Source organism: Vidua chalybeata, chromosome 13 (genome assembly GCF_026979565.1).
Source record: "Vidua chalybeata isolate OUT-0048 chromosome 13, bVidCha1 merged haplotype, whole genome shotgun sequence".
In the NCBI taxonomy this organism is placed as follows: Eukaryota; Metazoa; Chordata; class Aves; order Passeriformes; family Viduidae; genus Vidua; species Vidua chalybeata.
The window spans coordinates 14,263,244-14,282,206 of NC_071542.1; the positions used below are offsets into that span (position 1 = coordinate 14,263,244).

General features: G+C 41.0%; 1 protein-coding gene across 2 annotated transcripts in view; it reads right to left on the reverse strand.

Annotated features, from left to right (window-relative positions):
• AKAP13 (A-kinase anchoring protein 13) overlaps positions 1–18,963 on the reverse strand; it is a 188,671-nt gene that overhangs the window by 132,810 nt on the left and 36,898 nt on the right. For both annotated transcript variants that reach the window (XM_053954396.1, XM_053954395.1), the window contains exons 3-4: positions 17,625–17,669; positions 708–855 (exon numbers count right to left, since the gene is read on the reverse strand). In XM_053954396.1, coding sequence (XP_053810371.1) covers positions 708–855; positions 17,625–17,657 — 181 coding nt within the window. In that variant the 5' untranslated portion in view covers positions 17,658–17,669. The remainder of the gene's footprint in view (positions 1–707; positions 856–17,624; positions 17,670–18,963) is intronic.

The window sequence follows — 18,963 nt, forward strand, 5'->3', positions numbered from 1 at the left end:
GCAATGCGCTGCATAGCAACAAGTCAGAATGAAAGGTTAATGGTGAGGACTGCAGCCTGGAACACGCTCATTCCCACGGTCCTGAAGTCACCAAAGGGAAATGCAGATTGGTTTTGTTTTGTTGGTGGCACAAAGGATAAAAACAGAGGTGGGCTTTCATGTGGAAACCCACCTCATCTGAACCAGCCATGAAGAGATGGCACTGAGCAGCACATCACCTGTACTGCAAGAGCCCCAGAAATGCTCTGTGAGCTCTGAGCTGAACAGGATTTAGGGGACAGGGTTGTATTTCACCAGGAAGACAACAATGAACCTCATCAAGTCAAGCAGATGATGAGTATAGCTAAGACTTACTGGGCTGTCCACCATTTGGGCAATAGTATCTGTAACTTTACAAATGTTCTTCCACCATCTTTGCTGCATTTAAAAGCCTTCTACTATGCACATGTGTAACTGTGAGTTTTCTACAATAGTATCTCATAGCTACATATTAAATAACTGCAATCTCAAAGTCATATAATTCTAGTGAAATCAAGTAAGAGGTTTTTAAAAGGCAAAAGCAGTCATCCAAACCACATGTTCTATTCCTTGTGAATGTGTAAATGAGGAAAAAGTCAACCAAGCAAATAGCATTACATTCCAGTCCACTTGTAGTAAGCAAATTTCACAGACTGATACAGTGATATCAAAGAAAGGCAATTGTTTACCAGGCGAAATTGTCTCCAGACTTCCAGGATTAATCTTTCTCGTGCTTGTGCAGTGTTGGACAGTTGATCCAGTGAAGACCAAATAAAAAACTACATCATCTTCAACTTTATCTTCCTCAGTCAGCTGCACTGTAATAACAGAGTCACCCTAGGAAAAAGGACAAGAAACAAGATCAGGTTTACATGACCAAGAACTGCATCATCTGAAATAAAATTACGCTTCCTACAAGGTTCACACTCTCCATTCATACACTCCTTTCATAGGACTCAGTGCACATCCTAATTTTCAGATATGCAAGTCAACCTCAGTATCAAAGCCTGCCAACATCTAGGAAACAAGTTGAATGCAGCTCTAGGAAGAGACCTGCAGAAATCTCCAGGGTATTTTCAAAATAATAACTTAATATGGTGAAATCACACCAAGTCTGACAAAGATATTCACGCTCCACACAGGGGTTTTTGTACACACACACACACACACACACACACACACACACATACTGACATATATAACAGAATATATACATATATTATATATATCAGAATATAGACATACATAACAGAAATGAGATAGTGGCCAAAATTGCCTCTGCTCTCAGAAATTTGAAAAAATGCCCTAATTCTTGCGTGAGCACTCACATTTCTCCTGTCCAAGCTAGCACTGCAACCAGAGATCCAACTTGATCACTGAACATATCTCTCATCCACAATCCACAAATATACAAAGATACCAAAAATTCATATCAAATGAGATTTTTTTCCACCTTCCTTGCAAAGAGACAGTAACTGTGGTGGCAGACAGTGGTAGCTCTTCTCACTCATCAGATAAGCTCATGCCTTGGTGAAAAGATCTGTGTGTTAGAAAATACAGCAGTTCTTCAAGCCTTGAGAAAAAAAACCTCTCATGATCAGTTGGTTAAACTCTCCTGCTTAGTATTAGGAGGGTTTACTTCAGTATCACAACAAATTTTATCATTTAGCTCATCTTTGCTCTCAGGGAAAATTCTATTTATAAAGGGTGGACATGGTTATTACAGTCAACCCAGCAAAGGGTACAGTAAATACACCTGAAATTCCTACATCTGCACGGGAAAGAACAAGGGCAAAATGACCAATTTCAGTATTCCATGGGGAAGGAAAAGCAAGGAAAGAGGATGGCTTACAGTTACTGCAGAACTAAGTGAAGCATTTTCATGTGATGAAAAAATCGTAAGACTCATTTAGGCAGGAAAAGACCTCCAAGAGCATCAGGTTAACCCAACATTGTCAAGCCATCACTAAACCATGTCCCCAACTGCCACATCTACACATCTTTTAAATGCCTCCGGGGTCTCCCCATACTTTGTTTATTAGCCTGAAAACATTATATAAACTACAAGACACTGAGAACAACAGTCTGTGATGTGACCTGCTGTCCCTTTTCTATTGAGATCAGAACCAGGTGGATGCCCCAGTTTTACAGAGCAGCTGTGGCTGCCAGCTCCCTGCCACCACCCCACTGAGCATATGATTACAGCTGCAAATCCAGAAAAGATTTTTTTATTATTATTATTATTATTATTATTGCAGATTATGTAATTCTGATTTGCATAGTCAAGAGAATACACATGTCATTTCCTTTAAAACCTCCCCCTTAAGATCACTGAGTTCATCCCTTTGTCAAATACAACTGTTGTAGAAAATTCCCAGACTTCCAGGCCCTCCTGTACATCCGTCCTGAGTTAGCATTGCTTCCCACACTCCACCTCACGTCTCCCTCTTCTCTCCCTCAGCTCCTTTTACGTTTCCTCCTCCAAGTTTATGTCCAATTCTCCCCTGATCCAGCCCATCTGGCACCTCTTGCCAGGGGCAGGACTGCACCTTGTTTTACACAAACAAGATTTTGCAGGGCAAGTTCACAACCAGCCACTGGTCTTAAAATAAAATATGTGGGTCAATGCTGTGACACAGGAAAGAAAACCATAAATTCAAGAAGAACTCCACAACGTAATGGAGCAGCGAGTGTATTTTATATTTTCAGAGGTTGCAGAGTTACAAATGTAAATTTTAGGAAGGTCTCACGCGATAATATCAGACCAGACTTCCAGCTGGGGAGGAAGGAACCATGTAGCAAAAGTCTATCTTGTATAGAGTCAGTGTTAAAATAAAAACAGGTGCAAAAAGAAATAAATCAAGCTTTAAATTCAAGCATGACCAGTTCACATGCTGAGTTGAAAACTAAATATTCCATTTCAAGCAAATGGATCCAGATTTGAGCTGATGTTCAAAAAAGCGAAAGCTTGAGTTTTAACCTACAAACCCTTTGTGCTTTGTTTTTTTATATCTGTCTTTGTTCAAACCATTTCTCCCTTAAGGCATGAACATACAAAGTACTTAAACAGATTTAAAATGCAGGTGACACTTCAGAACACGCACCAACAGCACTGAGTGTTTAACATGGTATCTGTCAAAAGAGATTTTTCTTTTATTTAACTCAGAAATCAAGTCCACCTAGTCTAATTTATGTGAAATCAAACTGACATAGAGTTTTTGTGAGAAGGCACCTGTCTGTCCATGCAAACTACTCACATTTCTAGGAAAAGCAATTTAATTTGCATCAATATTACAAATGACAATTTGTATATTTAGTTATTTACAGAAAACCTAGTAAATACATGTAAGAAACCTCAACACCAGAGGTTCCACATAACCTGAAATGTTTAAGCTGGAACTTAAACATATAGCTGAATTTATTTAGATACCTGACCTAATTTTGAAGGTGAAAGGTGGTCAGACCAGTGACCTCCAGCAGACCTTTCCAACCCACTTGTTCCACTCCTTAGATTTTAATTCAGTTCATTTCAGTTATTGTTTAAATCTAGGGAGATTACAAATTATCATCAGCTGGTATCAATCTAAAAGGTTCTTCAGCTGTGTCTGAGCAGCACTTTGTGGTGGGAGGGTCTCCACTACCCTGCTCCCACCTCTTCTGGAGGATCCTTCAGCCAAGACTCTAGAACACCGAGCATCTTATTTATTGGATTTTTTACTGTAATTTTTAAGTTGTCTCCAAATACCTTTGGTAAGACTGATAATGTGCTACTTAACTGCTGTGTGCTTCAGTTTCCCTGCAGGTATCACCTGAGCTAACTCAGTCACTGTGCCTGGTACAGGTCACTGTGCTGATGTGATCCCAAAAACAAAAAACCTTCTTTTTTCAACACACCTCTCTACCTCCCAGTTACTGACAATTTCATTGTTCACTGCCAATTTTGATTTGATTTTTAAGTTATTCAAACCATGTATGTATTTGGAAAGGAAATAATGCACAGAACAAACCCCTCTCTTTCCAAGATTTTTGGAGTTAAAGAAAATCAGTTACAAATGCAGCCAAATTCCTCCAACCCACATAGAAGACTTTCCAAGCCCTATTGCATTCAGCCTCCAAAAACATTTTAATTGAAGTATGTTTACCTTTATTCATTTAATATTGTCCAAAAAATGTCATCTGTTCAGGATCACTGCCACACAAGGTGGTTATTATAACCCTTCTTTCATCCCAAATGGCTAGAAATGGGAGGCCAGCATGCCAATATCCCTTTGGTGGAAGTACAGACAGATCAAAGCCATTCTCTGGAATGCTCCAACAAATAAGAATAATTTAATTTCAAAACTAGTTTGGATTGACTAATATTTACTTGGCTTAAAGCCCATTGGAAATGAAAACATTCCATCTTGGTCCATTCATGAAAGAGGCCACCCTGTCCCTTGTTTGGATCTGAAAAATCCCTGGTCTCAGACGTAACGGGATGTAAAGGTGGATGGGGCTCTTTCCTCTACACATATTCCCTTTTCCAAACCAGCAGGTCTGCCTCACGATGGGACAGGTGCACTGGAAAAGCCAAGCCTGACCTCGAGCTTTAAACTAGAAAACAACGCAGAAAGGGATTTTAGAGTGGCCCATCTCTGAAGTTTTGGCTTAGTTAAGGCAGCAGAAATACAAATATCTCTAAAAAGGACCAAATGCTGTCATTAGAACTAAACCCCAAAACTATCTAGACAAGGCACCTGTTTGTCAGCATGATTTGCTGGCATTAGCACAACTCCACCTTTTCAGGCAGTAGTTTTTCCAGCAGTTGTGGCTGGTGTGTAGGCAAAGCACAAAGCACTCCAAATTAGCCTGTTGAAATGAACTATTTACCTTCAAAGGCTTTTTTTTTAATAGATGACCTCAGCAATTTTTGGAAGTGGAAACAAAGTGAACAAAATCTTTACGCTCAAAAGAATTAAGATTATTTATGTTATCACCTCAAAAATACTATCCATCTTCCAAAAAGAAATACTTATTGTAAGCATATAAAGACATCTTTCTTTTCCACTTCAGGCTCTGGAAATTTGTCTGGTTTGGGGGAATTGGTCATCATTTGGGACCATGAAAACAGCCCTGGCAAATACAGAACTCCAGGCTTCAAGATGAAAACCATGAGTTTAATTGGCAAGTAGGGAAGGTTCCCCAAGGGATATCAGCTCTACCAGAAATAGGTATGCTTGTCAACAATGGAATAAGGGGAAAAAAATATTCTTAACATGCTGGCTAACAAATTTTAACATTTCTGAAAACAAAAACAAAAGCAAAAAAAACAAAAACAAACAAAACAAAACAAAACAAAAAAAAAAAAAAAAAAAAAAAAAAAAAAAAAAAAAAAAAAAAAAAACCAAAAAAAAAACCCACCACATACCAAAAAAAAACCCCCAAAAAACCCAAAAAGGCAAGCTGTATTTTTGTAGCTGAAGCATTTCATTTCTAAGCTGGTTTTTCCCCCCATGGTTCATCCTAGGAGTTTTAAAGAACATTACTTAAGTCACTAACCACCCACTGATCTCCACACACAGAATCTAAAAATACTTATGAAAATTAAGTGTGCATTAGATGGTACTACTGCAGCACTCAATTGTTACTTTAACAATCTTCTTTTCATGAGAAAACACCAACAACCAGTAATCACTAATTTATTCTACCCAGAAAAGCAAAATACAAAAACTGCTGCTGACCACTGACAGCAAACTGTGGCTGTGTTCTCATGCAGCACAAGCCTACTGAATGGGAAGTCCATGGGTTAGATGGGTTGGAGATTCATGTGAAGGAAAGAAAGCTTCCTTCCCTAGGTATTTCCTTCTAAGAGTTGTAGATTTTGGGGTTATGATGCTTTGTTAAAGAGGCTGGATTAGATGAGTAAATGTAACCTGCCATAATAACAAGTTTTGTTTTGTTTCCGCTACTCACAACATGAATCGGGCCCTTGGTGAGTCACTGCTTTATTGCAGTTTTGCTTCTTCCCCTTTGGGAAGCCCTAAACTGCTCCCAGGAGAGCTTCACCATACCCAGTACAGCACAAAAATCCCATCTGTGGTTTCTTCCTCCTCCTCCTGCAGGTCAGGCTCATTGGTACCTTTATTTATTAATTTTTAGATGAGGTTGAACTCACTGTTACCCCAGCTACTGCTTGACACAGAGTATCCAGGATCAGGCTGGAATTCCAGCAGGAGGCAAGTCCTTTCACATCCCTGTGCCATCAATGAAATGGGAATTGTGGTCTAAACACTGAGTACTTTTCATACAGATGGCTTTTAAAGGAACAGCTGGCTTTTCAATCACATGACGTTTTCTTTGGAAAGTGTGCAGCACTGACAATAATTAAGCTAGACAAAATCAAAGGGAAAGTTGAGACAATTCCACCTCAAACTGAGAACTGCAGAGGAGTCTGAAAGCAGCTGGAACATGGAAAAGGCAACTGCAAGGCACCTTTACAAACTGTAGCAGAAATCATCAAATAAGGAAAAAAGGACAATAGAATTGTTCAGATGCTCGATGATGCATTACCATCTAGCTCTATCAGTACACAACAAGATCAGCAGCTAAACTTTTGCTCCCAGACAGTTCCCATATCTCAGCTGACTACCCTGGAAGATCCCTCCCATCTAAGGTTACTTTGGGTTGGTGCAAACTTGTGCTTAAACCCTCGGAGAATGACATCTGGAAAGGACACATGGACATCCCCATGCAGAACAAAACCATGTGCAGCCACACAGGCTCATGACTGCAAAAGGAAATGAGGGTTCGGGCAACTATTTTTAGAGCAAACATGACAGTGCTCTCATCTCCTGGAATAACCCTTTGATTGAGAAAGACTTAGATCCCAGTTTTTCCAGGTCTGTGTAAGTGTTCCAGCCAGTCAGCTGTGACACAGCACTATCACTCCTGGCTCCAAAAACCACAGGATGCTCTTCTTCCATGGCAAGAAAATAACCTACATCCACCAAACTCTTCCAGGCTGCTATTCCCAGGTTAACAGATTAATAGCTCACACCTGAGGGGCAGAATCTGGGGATGGGTCCTCCCTCCAAAACACCCATCTGAGTCCCCTTCCCTCTCTGAGTTTGTCAGTGGATCTCAAATGCCTCAGCCTGGAACATCCATCCCCTTTTCCAGATGTGGCCATTTAGCCTGCAAGCTCCCAACACATGGATAGAAAAGGAAGGGACCATGGGAAGAGGTCAGAGGTATCTGTTACAGCAAGATAACAGCAATCATTACAGACATCCTCAATTTCACCACTATGGATTGACTCAGAGGAGCACTTAGTGGGGAAAAAAAAAATCACTTCAAACACAGTTCATTCTGCAGAACTCCAGGCCCCAGGAACAAAGGTAGGGCTGTGAAATCTGTCTGAACATGAGCAGCTCTAGAAATCCCCCCTCACCTGGAGATATCCCCCATGATAAAGGCAGTTGACCTGGGTCAGGAGCAGGGAGAAAGATGGATGTCGTTGGGGTGGAGTGTTGCAACCTCCTGCAGATAAAACCTTCAGGGAAAGACTCCAGAAATAAATAGAATGGCAAGCTGCCAAGTTTTGGGGCAGTCATAGTCAATGACTTCAAACTCCTTGATCTTAAAGCATGAAGCAGAGAAGTTTCCCTAATAAAAAAAAAAAAACCACAAACAGCCACACAAAAGAAGACAACAAGAATGACTCCAATGGTTTAAATAAAATAAATATATTTTTTTTTTAAATCGACCTCCAGACCTAACCTTATTTCCTTTTTAAATTAACAGCAGTGCTATTATTTCTACCAGTGAAAGGTTTCAGGTTAACAGCACAGATACTGAGCACCTCTGTGATGAGAAAGCCAGATTTTGCAAAGCACTCTCTCATTCTTTGGAAAATACAATCACAGACCATTCTGTCTTGCCCGCAGGCCACCAAAAGAGCAGAATGATGGCAGACATTTTTCTGCCAGCCCACAGAGCAAACCAAGGTGATACCTTCCATATTTCATTAACACTGCACTGAGCCAAGTGATCTCCTCTTCCAATACTAGCCACAAAGCCATGACTTGAAACACTGACATAGAGACAAAATAACTTTCTACTCTCCGCCACTTTCATTCCTCAAAGGTGAAAAAAGAATTTGGTCCAAAAATAAGACTAGCTTAGCACATTGGTGGATAAAATGTTGACATAAGTGCAGAGTCAAAAGACCATTTATTCAAGACTCTCAGGGCAAAAAAGAATTTGTGGGAAAGCAAGGACATTTATGATAAACGGCCCTGAGCTGTTGCCTCCAGGTCCAAGCTGGCTTTCATGGATCCACCCTGAGTGCAACCTGTGCTAAAAAACACGGCATGGACACCCTCAACTTGCCTGTCTGCAGAGCCAACATTGTTAGGGCTGATTTATTAACACCATCTCACAGCCTCAACCACGGCCCAAGCCAGTCCAGGTGTCTAATCCTGCAGCAGGATTTGCTTGCAAAGAGATAAAAGGTCTGAGGAGAGCAAAGGGTGGATTTTCCACTCTGAACCAGTGCGAGCAGCACAAACTCCTGTGGAAATGGGTATGCTCCAAGAAATCCATTATTAGTGGCCCACATCCTTTGACAGAGCATGTCTCTGTCAGCCTCCAAATCAATCATCTCCAATATGAGTCTTTATTGAGTGTCAAGATGCTATTATAACCATTACACACATACTAATCCACGCAGCTCAAAGGAGATCTCTATAGACTGCCAGCAGAAATCCATCAAAGTAACAGGATCTCGTTAGTGCTGAAAGAGACACATGATTTATCTTCATGCAGAGATCCTGACATGCCACTCTGCTAGCCAGAGCCAGGCAGGTTATTAGATTGGGCTGTTAATAGCTGATTTAGCTGTACCGCTGCCTTAGCACAGGGCTCCACGTGCTCTGCAGCACTTGCTCAGAGCATGCAGGGTGCAACACACAGTGCTGCACACAGACAGCTCTCACAAAACCAAACAGCCAAGGTCATTCCTAATAATGTTAGCATACACAAAAACGTGGTAAAATTAACAGTACAATTAGCAGCAAAATCAAACTTAGGGAGAAAACAGAAAGGATAAGAAGTGTGCCATTCACCCTTTTGTACTAAATGCAAACACCCTGGAAAAACTGCAACGGGGACTTTATTGTTTTGGTGAATTTGACAGTATAGTAAAGAAAATATCGATTTAATTTTCATTTATTCAGGCAATTTAGTGTTAGCCAGGCTATCCACTTAAAGAATTGTGAACTTACTGGCCTGAATAAGCAAGTAGTGACAGTAACCCCAAACCCCTTCCACCACAAACCCTGTACAGCTCTGCTATAGAGAAGGAGGTGTAGATGTACACAAAAGCTGTAACACATTGGGGTTAACCTTTAAATTATGCAAGTCTCCATGTAATGTCACAATGAACATGAAGACAGGACAAAAGAAAGGGGGAAATATCTTTGTTGCAGAATGTCCCCTCCAGTTTCTACAACAAGTACTGATCTTACTTTTAGGCTTTTTTTTCTGAAATTCTGGAAACTACTTCAATCAGTTCCTAGAAAAACACACCCAAATTGATGTGGATGTCTTGCTCTGGCCTCATCCTAAAGCCTCTTCTGTTCTTCATTACACTTAAGAGAACCAAACCAGGTAATTTTATAACCAGCTGCTTGAGTGATTGATAGCATTTCCTACTAATTGCCCATCTAGCAATAACAACAAAATTGCAGTGCTTAGGAGCAATAGCAGGCAGTCTGAATATGTACAGTGACTAAGAGAAATCCAGCTACTCTCCTGGCACCAGAAGGATGGAGAGAGTCACAATTCCTGGAAGATAAAGTACATATGATGACATATTATTAGAAGCAATCTTCTACCACTGGAGTATTTTCACAAATAGCCTTGGGGTGTCTTAAAGAAAACCAAAAGAAAAAAAAATCAGGTTTGAACACTAAGATCCAAAAGCAGAAGAGAGCTGAAGGATGGATTTTTCCTGGTACTTCAGCCTCCTCTACAGTACAGCAAAACCTTCAGAGAGACAGAGCTCAGTGTGTTCCAGAGCACTCATTTTCCTGCCAGCTGCAAAATATCCTCGCCAGTCTTTAAATTTTTCACAGCTACAGCACTTAGAGCTACTGCAATGACTGAGGCACTTTTTAAAGTGACATTTTTGCCATTAGAGAACAGAAACAATTACAATCATTACCTTACTGATGAAGTAACCCCCCCAACCACAACTGCAGACATGAAACTTTTGTAATGTTTAAAAGAAACACTTTGAAACAGCAATACAAACACAAGCAGTCCTGAAAATGTGTCCTGCGACAGAGCTGCCACTTGATGGCACTGCACAGCATCGGGCTACAGCGATTCAAAATTCTTTTATTTTCCACTTAAGCACAATATGGAAAGGCTTTACTGAGCCAGACAGAGGATGAGCATTTGCAGGGAGACCACATCCAACACAGCCTTTGGAAGCAATGGGAAGCACTGCAGGCAGAGTGCAGGGGATTCGGGAGGCTAGGTGAAATTTTGGCTTCATGAAAACAATATCTTTGTGAGCACTGCTCTCACATCAGCTTTGCTGTCAGAACTGCTTCTAGCTGAACAAAATGACTGTCAGCACTTTGTTACAGGAAATACAGCAGGGGCATGTATCCTGAGGAATGACATGGGAAATGTGTTTGTTCATTCTAAAGGTAACATAAGAATACATCCCACAGTGGAACAGTAGTTGAAGAGAATTTTTGTTCTCTTAAACCCAAATGCAGACCTCCACTGCTTATTCCTCCTGACAGGAGAAGAGGCAACGGTGTCAGTGAAGCTGAGGGATGGGATACCATCTCTTGTGTCTGTCCAGCTATTCCCAGCTCATCAGCTACCACAAGAAATAATGAATCCCAAACACAGAGCCCAAGACATGCACATAATTTCACCCAATTTTAATATTACTCTTAGTGTCATAATTTAAGGATTCCTTCTGCAGTTTCAGAAAACAGAAGGAAGCAATCTAACAGCTCCCCAAAAGCAGATCATTGTCTCTGCTTTCCCACCCCTACCAGCTGTACCAGCTCTGGCATCTTCTGCAAGTCATATTAAAGTTCACACGTAATGCTGCAAAGTAGTGGTGAGTTAAGGGCAGAATTTCAGAGAAGTGCTCCAGACTTCAAGCCAGACTGTTTATTGTTTACAAGCACTTTCACACCCACAAAACAGGATCACAGAAGTTCAAATAGATAATGAGGGGAGGAGGGCTTTGAACCCACATCCAGCACTTTTAGTTTCAGACAATATGGAAGAAGTGCTGAGAAAAGGCCTCTGAGCTGCAATTTAAGAAACAACTTCTCCTGGAGGAAGATGCTGCTGATGGTCTGGCAGTCTTCTCCAGGCAAAGCTGCCTTCAGTAAATGCACAAAAGTGACCATTTCACCAGCAGCCCTATGCTAACATCACACAGATCTCATGAGCTAGAGAATGTCTCTCTTAAGAGGAGCAAGCCAAGCAATCAGCCTCATAATAAGCAGACTGAGCAGAAGTCTGCACTGAGGTATGACAGAACCCAGAAGCAGCAGGGAGCTTGCCAGGGGACGGTGCTGAGCTCAGGTGGCAGCTGCCAGACACACATTTCCACAGAAGGGACGGCTTCTTGCATGATGCAGACCAGAGTTTGGGAAGTGGAGGATGAAAAGAATCTAAATCAAAGATCTGAGTGACAAAAACTTAAAAGATGAGGTCAAGCACAGTTTAGTGAGGAAAGTATTTTGCCTGGAGAATTAAAGCAGAGCCAGACAAGCTGCAATATATTCCTCTCCAAAAAAAAAAAAAAAAAAAATCAGTTTATTCAGGCGCCCCAGCTGACTTTCTTAAAACCAACCAAACAGCAGGTTCTTCCACAAGCAACACAAGCAAATATTTTATTTGTAAAAGGTGCTCAGAGGCCTCCACTCATTCATTACTCAAAGACATTTTGAAGGTAGGGCAGACAACTAGTTTGTCATTAAGAAGAAATCAAGTACCCAACAAATAAAAGACAAGAGGTTTATCAGATCCTCTCACCACAGAGCTGAACTAAACATCAAGGCTGGCTGTCCTCTTGCCTAAGGACCTGGAGAGAAACAAAGACAAGGCTTCTGTATAGTGACTTTCGTGAGAAATTCCCACATCAAAAGCATGTGTGGTATGTTCTCCTTTTTCTGCTGGACTGACCTCAGATATTCAGGCATCTCAGTGGCCTTTGTCACCATAGATGCCACTAAGCAAACAAATTCTGCTTTAGTAGAAAAGTAACTTAAGCAGAGCTGCCAACCTCATGACAGCATCTTACTGTAGAACTATAAAAGTATTTCACTTTGTCCTTTTGCCCCCTTGATAGAGATTTCTGAAGAACATTAATTGGAGAGATTTCACAGAGATTTTTTTTTTTTTTTAATCTTGCATAGCACACAACAGTGCACAAGTGGCACCTGAAATAAGAAGCCAGATGTGAGGCACACACAGGTACAACACCTCACTGCACTCAGGGACACAGGGAGCCACAGCACTTGGGACAGACACTGCTGCCACAAGCCTCAAAACTCTGCATTGTGAACATATTTCCTTCAATTCTTTAATATTAACTCAGAAGGTGGAGGGGGTTGAAACATGAACATCAGAGGGTATTACAATTTTCTCAGGTATGCTTTTCACAGCATACCTGATCAGTAGGGCATCATTCTATATGAATATGTAAGTGGGGGGAAAATATTACAAGCATCATCCTTTTTTTCAGTTTTAGATTAAAGCAGGACAAACTGGGAAATTTACAGGAGTAGTTCATTCATTAACAGAAGAGGACCTACTGTACCCAAACCCCAGGTTATATTAAGAGAGGGTCAATGCATTCTTTCTGAGGCTTTTGAAGTTCATACTTCATTAAGCTGCATGCCATTTTGCCTTGGAAGTGGGAGCTCTCGTCTCTATCAAAAAGTCTCCTTGGGAAACTCCGCAGGTTACACAGCTCCTAAGTGGCAGTTTAGACAAGAGACTCCATCCACAGACCTGATTAAAGACCAAAGTCAATGGCAGCATTTTTATCAATTAAATATTTGCCCTCTCATGCAATCACCAGTTATGACACATTTGGGTTTGTCACTCCAAATAATGTGGGCACACCTTAGACAAACCATGCAGAGGAGGAGTTCTGTGATTTAAAACAAGTTTGTTCCTTTTAATCTAAAAGGAAAAAGGAAAAAAAGTTTGCAGCAATACATCATGCTTCTCCAGCTGCTAATCTTTTCCATTTCACACCCACTGATCATTATCACCATGAAAAAATATTCCCGTCTTAAAGGCAGATCTAAGGTTGTAACCTTGGTTGCAATCAAGAGTAGATGAGATTAATGTTTCCCAACACATTCCCTGCATGGCACCCCAGTGCTTTTCCAAAACATTCATACCCAAATACTGCTCTCAGGTTATTTCTCTAAAAAAAACACCAAACTAACACTGATTTCAGAGATGCAGGAGATGCGACTGGGTGACAAAAATGATCAATGATTCCACAGAGACCCCAGAGCCAGCAGAGGCTGAAGTCAGAAGCTTTGCACATCACTTTTGAAGGGAGATTTTTCAGGACACTCTATGCAGCTGAAGACACAACCTTGATCATTCATTCAGGTGTACTCCATACTTATTAAAGTTTGTGTGGAAATAAGGACATGCCTCGATCCTTTTGAAATTAAATCTCCTGCTGAATAATCTGCTCAACTCCCAATTAATGATAATGTTTCTAAAAAGATCAACACTTCACATTTGCATAGCACTTTCCCATGGATGTCATCAACAGTGGAGTTTAATCTAAGTGACTAATGTAAACAATCTCATCTATAAGCAGAGAATTAATGAATCACAACAATAAAAAGGCCACCTAATAATAACCTTCCATTGTTCAGAGCATTGTTAATCCTTTTTTTTCATACTCCTAGATGATCTGGATATTCCAATACAACAGTGACAAGAACCTTACAATGCCGAAGTTGAAATTTTGACTTTTGGTGGTAGGGAGATAGAACTTTTATAAAAAGACAACAATCACTGAGGTCACTGCAAGCACGAAAAAAACCAAACAAAACTGCAGTTTGTGACTTCTTATCTCCCATCCTCCTGTTACACCCCAGCCCTGCCAGCAAACAGAGCAGCTTGGTCATTCAGCTTTGAGACCCTGGCTCCCTGAGCACAAAGTCCCAGGCAGACCACAAGTAAGGTGTGAAACATTGTCCTGCATCCTCTACACTGTGCCCGATAAGAATTCCCATATCAACAGGATGGCACCGAAATACAAGAGGGAAGTGAGTAAAGTTAGTTTTGGATTGAATCCAGTGTCTGTGCGCCAATAAAGATGCTCCCAACTGCAGTCTGAGGCAGATAACCAAAGGACCGCCTGGCCACGTGCACTTTTTTTTTTAGCAGCTGAAGAAATCAATGCATCTTAAGGAAGTGGGTTTGAACATTTTTATTTCAAATTCACCCCACAATATTCAGCCACAGGCTCTGCTAATTCCCACCGCCCTTTCTAAATGCAATTCCATGCTGACAGTGGTAGGGGTGGGGGAGCTGCTTGCCCCCCAGCCCACGTGAGCACTGGCATCGCTCTATCGCACCCGAGCTAAATTGGGGAACACTTCCCTGCCTTATCTCTCCTGGCACCAGCTCCTCAGCCCCATGACTGCACTTCTGGGAGCAGCTCCCAGGGCCAGGGGAGCTCCTTAAACAGCTCGTTAGTGGAGGTAACAACAGCTCTGGGTGACACATACAGTGCTCCTGGGGTCCTGGCTCCTGGGGGACAGGAGCCAGCTGTTTGCAGAGCAAAGGAGGAGCAGCTGTCCCAGCCCAAACCTGCAACAATGCTGAGCTCCACTTCCTGGCAACCTCATCAACAAGAGAACAATGAGGCAAGGCTGAAATGAGACACTGAACCACAAAAACACAACACTCATTATTATAGGATATGTTTTCCACCTTATTTCTTAATCTTCACACTTATAATGGCCAGTAGTCTCATCAGTACAGGCCGTGACCTCTCAGTGGTCACAAGCTCTGCAGAGGCAGGACAGATGATTTTTACAGAAGAGGTAAATAGAAGTTCAAGCAGCCAAAAGAAAGTACCAAGAAGGATACAGCAGGTGGTCTTCCTTCCTTTTGTGCACACTGATTTGAGTAATACAAGAAAATCTCTCTCTCTCTTGGTTTGTATGTGGAAATACCATCTTTTCCATCACCCAAAAAACTTTGGCCCCAAGTACATTGAACATCTCCAGGTTCCCAAACCCCTTTTCTTAATTATGAGTTATGAAATCTGGGCAACCTGGTAATTACCAGATAGGATAAAGTATGCTTTAGAGCTCTAATTGGCTTCCAGGAACTGAACTGGAGACATAATTTTTTTTTACTTTCTCCTCCTAAAAGCTCCTCCTAAAAGGAGCTCAGTAATGCTGCTGATGAAAACAACTATCTAATGGATCTTTCAGGATGAAACTCATGGCAGATTTAGTAAAAAAAATAAACAAAATTGCATAATCCTTAATCTAAGATATTAGCTTAAAAGAGGAAGATGCAAAGGTGTCCAAAACAAAAGGGTCAAGTGTGGGAGAAGCATATTTTCCTGAAAGTAAAGATAGGGAAATCCTCTGACATGTCAGTATTGCCTTTTATTTCCAGTCATTCACAGAGATGAAATTCCTTATGGAGGAATTAACAGGATACTGTTCTCAGTAATTTGGAAACAAGATCAAGAAGGCTGTATGTGAAAAATGGAGTTGCCATCACTCTGAAGAAGGAATGTGGTGAGGTTTGTTATTTGCCTCCCAACGGCCAGGCCACAAGACTGCTGTGTCTGCCTTTAAAAAAATAGAAATAGCAGGAAGATACCCTTTCCTTTGTGTTCTGCTGGCACCTAACGACTCTCAGATGAGCTGTCTATTAGCAACACATGGAAAACAAAAGTGATCTTAAAATGTACAAAGCATTTATACTGAGAGCAAACACAAAGACCAAATCTTGACTTTTCAAATTTCCTTAAGCTACCAACAAATTTGTTTCTTTTGAAAGAGAGCTGATTTGTGTATACACCTGGCCAGGGGAAGAGTAGAGAAAAGGGAGTCACTGATGTATTAATAATGTAACTTATTTGCATTGCAAAGAAACACTATACCAAGTGCCATACAATCATTATTTTACACCAGGCTACATTTGACCTCAGCCCAGTTCTCTGTCACATGGGGATGAGGACTTCTAAGTGTACCACTTCAGTATGACATATTCAATGAAACCCCACACAAAACAGTGGGAAAATAAACTCATTCAGTAGATAAGCCTGAGAAAAAGCCTCCAGATTAGCAAAGTCATACACTGTTCAAGTGACATGAGCATAATTTAGTTCTGTATTACACCATTCATGTGTTTCTGGTGTAGCAATTTCATCATATATTTGCACATAAGTTCCATTCTCTCAATGTGTCCTAAGTTTAAATGAAGTTTCTTCAAAGTCAAGGTACATTCAGTAGATTTGAGATGTAACAAAATTCAGGCAACATTTAGTTTCAAAATTCAGCTTATGGTGTACTCCTGGAAAGCCACTCTACAAAATCAGGTCACATTACGTAGTATTTTAATCTTGCTTCAAGCACAGACTTAGGACAGCGGGTAGAGAATAAATTCCAATGCAAACTTCTCATTGGTAATTAAAGGTAGGCAAAATTTAAAGCCTCCATGGCATTAAAGGTCAATATGATCCATATTGACAACACACAACGCTCTCCAAGATAAAGATCTATCACCAGTCCTGATTGTTTCTCCTTCCTTCCCCTTAAAAGCCACATTTGCAAGCAATTTTCCCTTCAAATTTTCCATCCTCACATCCAGCTCTGCCCTGGCTGGCGAGGTCTGTGGACAGGACCATGAGCTGCAGCAGCTCAGGCTGCTCCCAGCATGGCAAGGCGATGTGGAAAGCAAACAGTTACAGAGCTGGCTGGCAGCTTTGGCACAGATTTAACACACGCTCACACACCCCGGCACATCCAGGTCTGATTTGACAGTGCCCATGTTCTCCAACAAAGCTGCTATTCAGAGCCAGGGGAAGCTTGTTCCTTATTAATGGAGGTTATGAGCTCGGAGAGGCTGACGTAAACCATACCCTGCTGCAGCCCAGCCCTGCACTGCCTCCTGGTCCTCCCTGCCACGTTTAAAACTCCAAACAGAAAAATGTTATCACAGTGGGCAAGCCCTGCACACTGGGATGCCCTGTTTTCCACACGAGCAATTTCTTCTCACCACCTCTCAACACATGAAGTCACACGAGCACAGCCATGCACTCCAGCACACTTTGGGGAGGAAAAACAGAAGTGGGGGATACCTGCACAGGGACAGCTTTACATAGCTCAAAACCTACTTAAAGCAGTCTGCTGGAAACCAGAGGAGCTCTGTGACTTACCTGAGAGTGTTACCACTGAGCACCTGCAACTGAATTAATACAAATAAACTCCTTAGAGAGCAAAGAGAAAAGAAACAGCATCTCCAAAAAGCTGATGGGAAGTGTTTTGTGTGAACAGTAAAGTGTTTTAATTGGTACTCACATACAACGGAGCTTGCTGTGGATTAAGTTTCATGACCTCAGTACACTGAAACAAAAAAGAAAAAGTAAGTTTAAGCTATTTTTCATAAAACTGTAGGTACTTCTCTATAAGTTGCTTTAGCACTCACACATTCCTTTTCCCAGTAAGCACTTTTTCTCTTCCCCTTCATGTCCATCTCAGTTCACCTTTCCTCCTAGCAATCCTCACTTCATATCTGCTTTTTATGGCAATTATCAATCCTTAATTGAAATCCTTCCACCAATTTCCCCACTCCTCCAGGAAAAATCATTTATGAGTATTTGCAGTTCTCCCTGCTGCTCAAGAAATTCAACTACTACCTTGTCCAAGGTAATTTGGTGTCATTTTTTACTCCTTTCCCTGGATTATTTGTTAAAAAACATTTCAAAACTACATAAAAGACAAACTATCAAAAATGCTCTGAAGGAAGAACTTCCAGAATATATGATGCTTATATTCTGATGAGAATTTTTCATAATCAAAATCTACCATTACTCATCCTGCAAGAGCTATTTTAGTCAAGAATCTTTCCTCTTTTTGGTCTGTCCCTGCAATTTCTCTATAACCTGGTGAAAGTTTCTTATATTGAGCTTTGAATCAGTTGAACCAGAATTTCTCTTGCATTAGTTCTTCCACTCCAGCAGAAAATATTCACTCTAAACAAAAGCACTAAGTTTCCATTTAATGTGTGTATTAAGAGATCCAGGATCCTAAGATGAAGGAATGCAAAACAATTAAAAATGGAATTTCTGCTGTTACTCATGTCTGCAGAACTGGTAATGCTCTGCAAATACTTCAAGCTCTTTTTAAAATAGATGAAATACCATTCTGCTTTTCACACCAAAAATGCAGGATCTTGCTCATACTTTGCTCCTTTCCAAATCCCACAGTTTGCCTTTAGTGAGACAGAAATTAAACCACAGCCTAAGTTCTCTTAGCTGATTCCAGCCAGCCTTGCTCCCTTCACACGCTCTCTTTATTTTACAAAATGTTTTTGTGCCAGTTGCTTTAAAATACCCGAGTGACCTGCCAAGCTTATGCATCAAAACAGCCTCTCTGCAAAAGGTCCTCTGAGGCATCCAGTGGATGGACAAGTATTTTGCAAGAGTTTTAAATCAGTCCAATTCATACCTGCTTTCAACCTTGAGATTCCCCTTCATACAGCAAGAACACCCTGATAATTATGCCTAATAGTTTTCACTGTATTTTCAGCTCTTACAAAAACTTACTCAAGAAAAGAGGGGATTCGTAGCACCAGCTGCCATTTGGGCAGGTGAGCTCCAAGAACAGCTCTGCAAACAATCTTCACTTGTGCCCTACA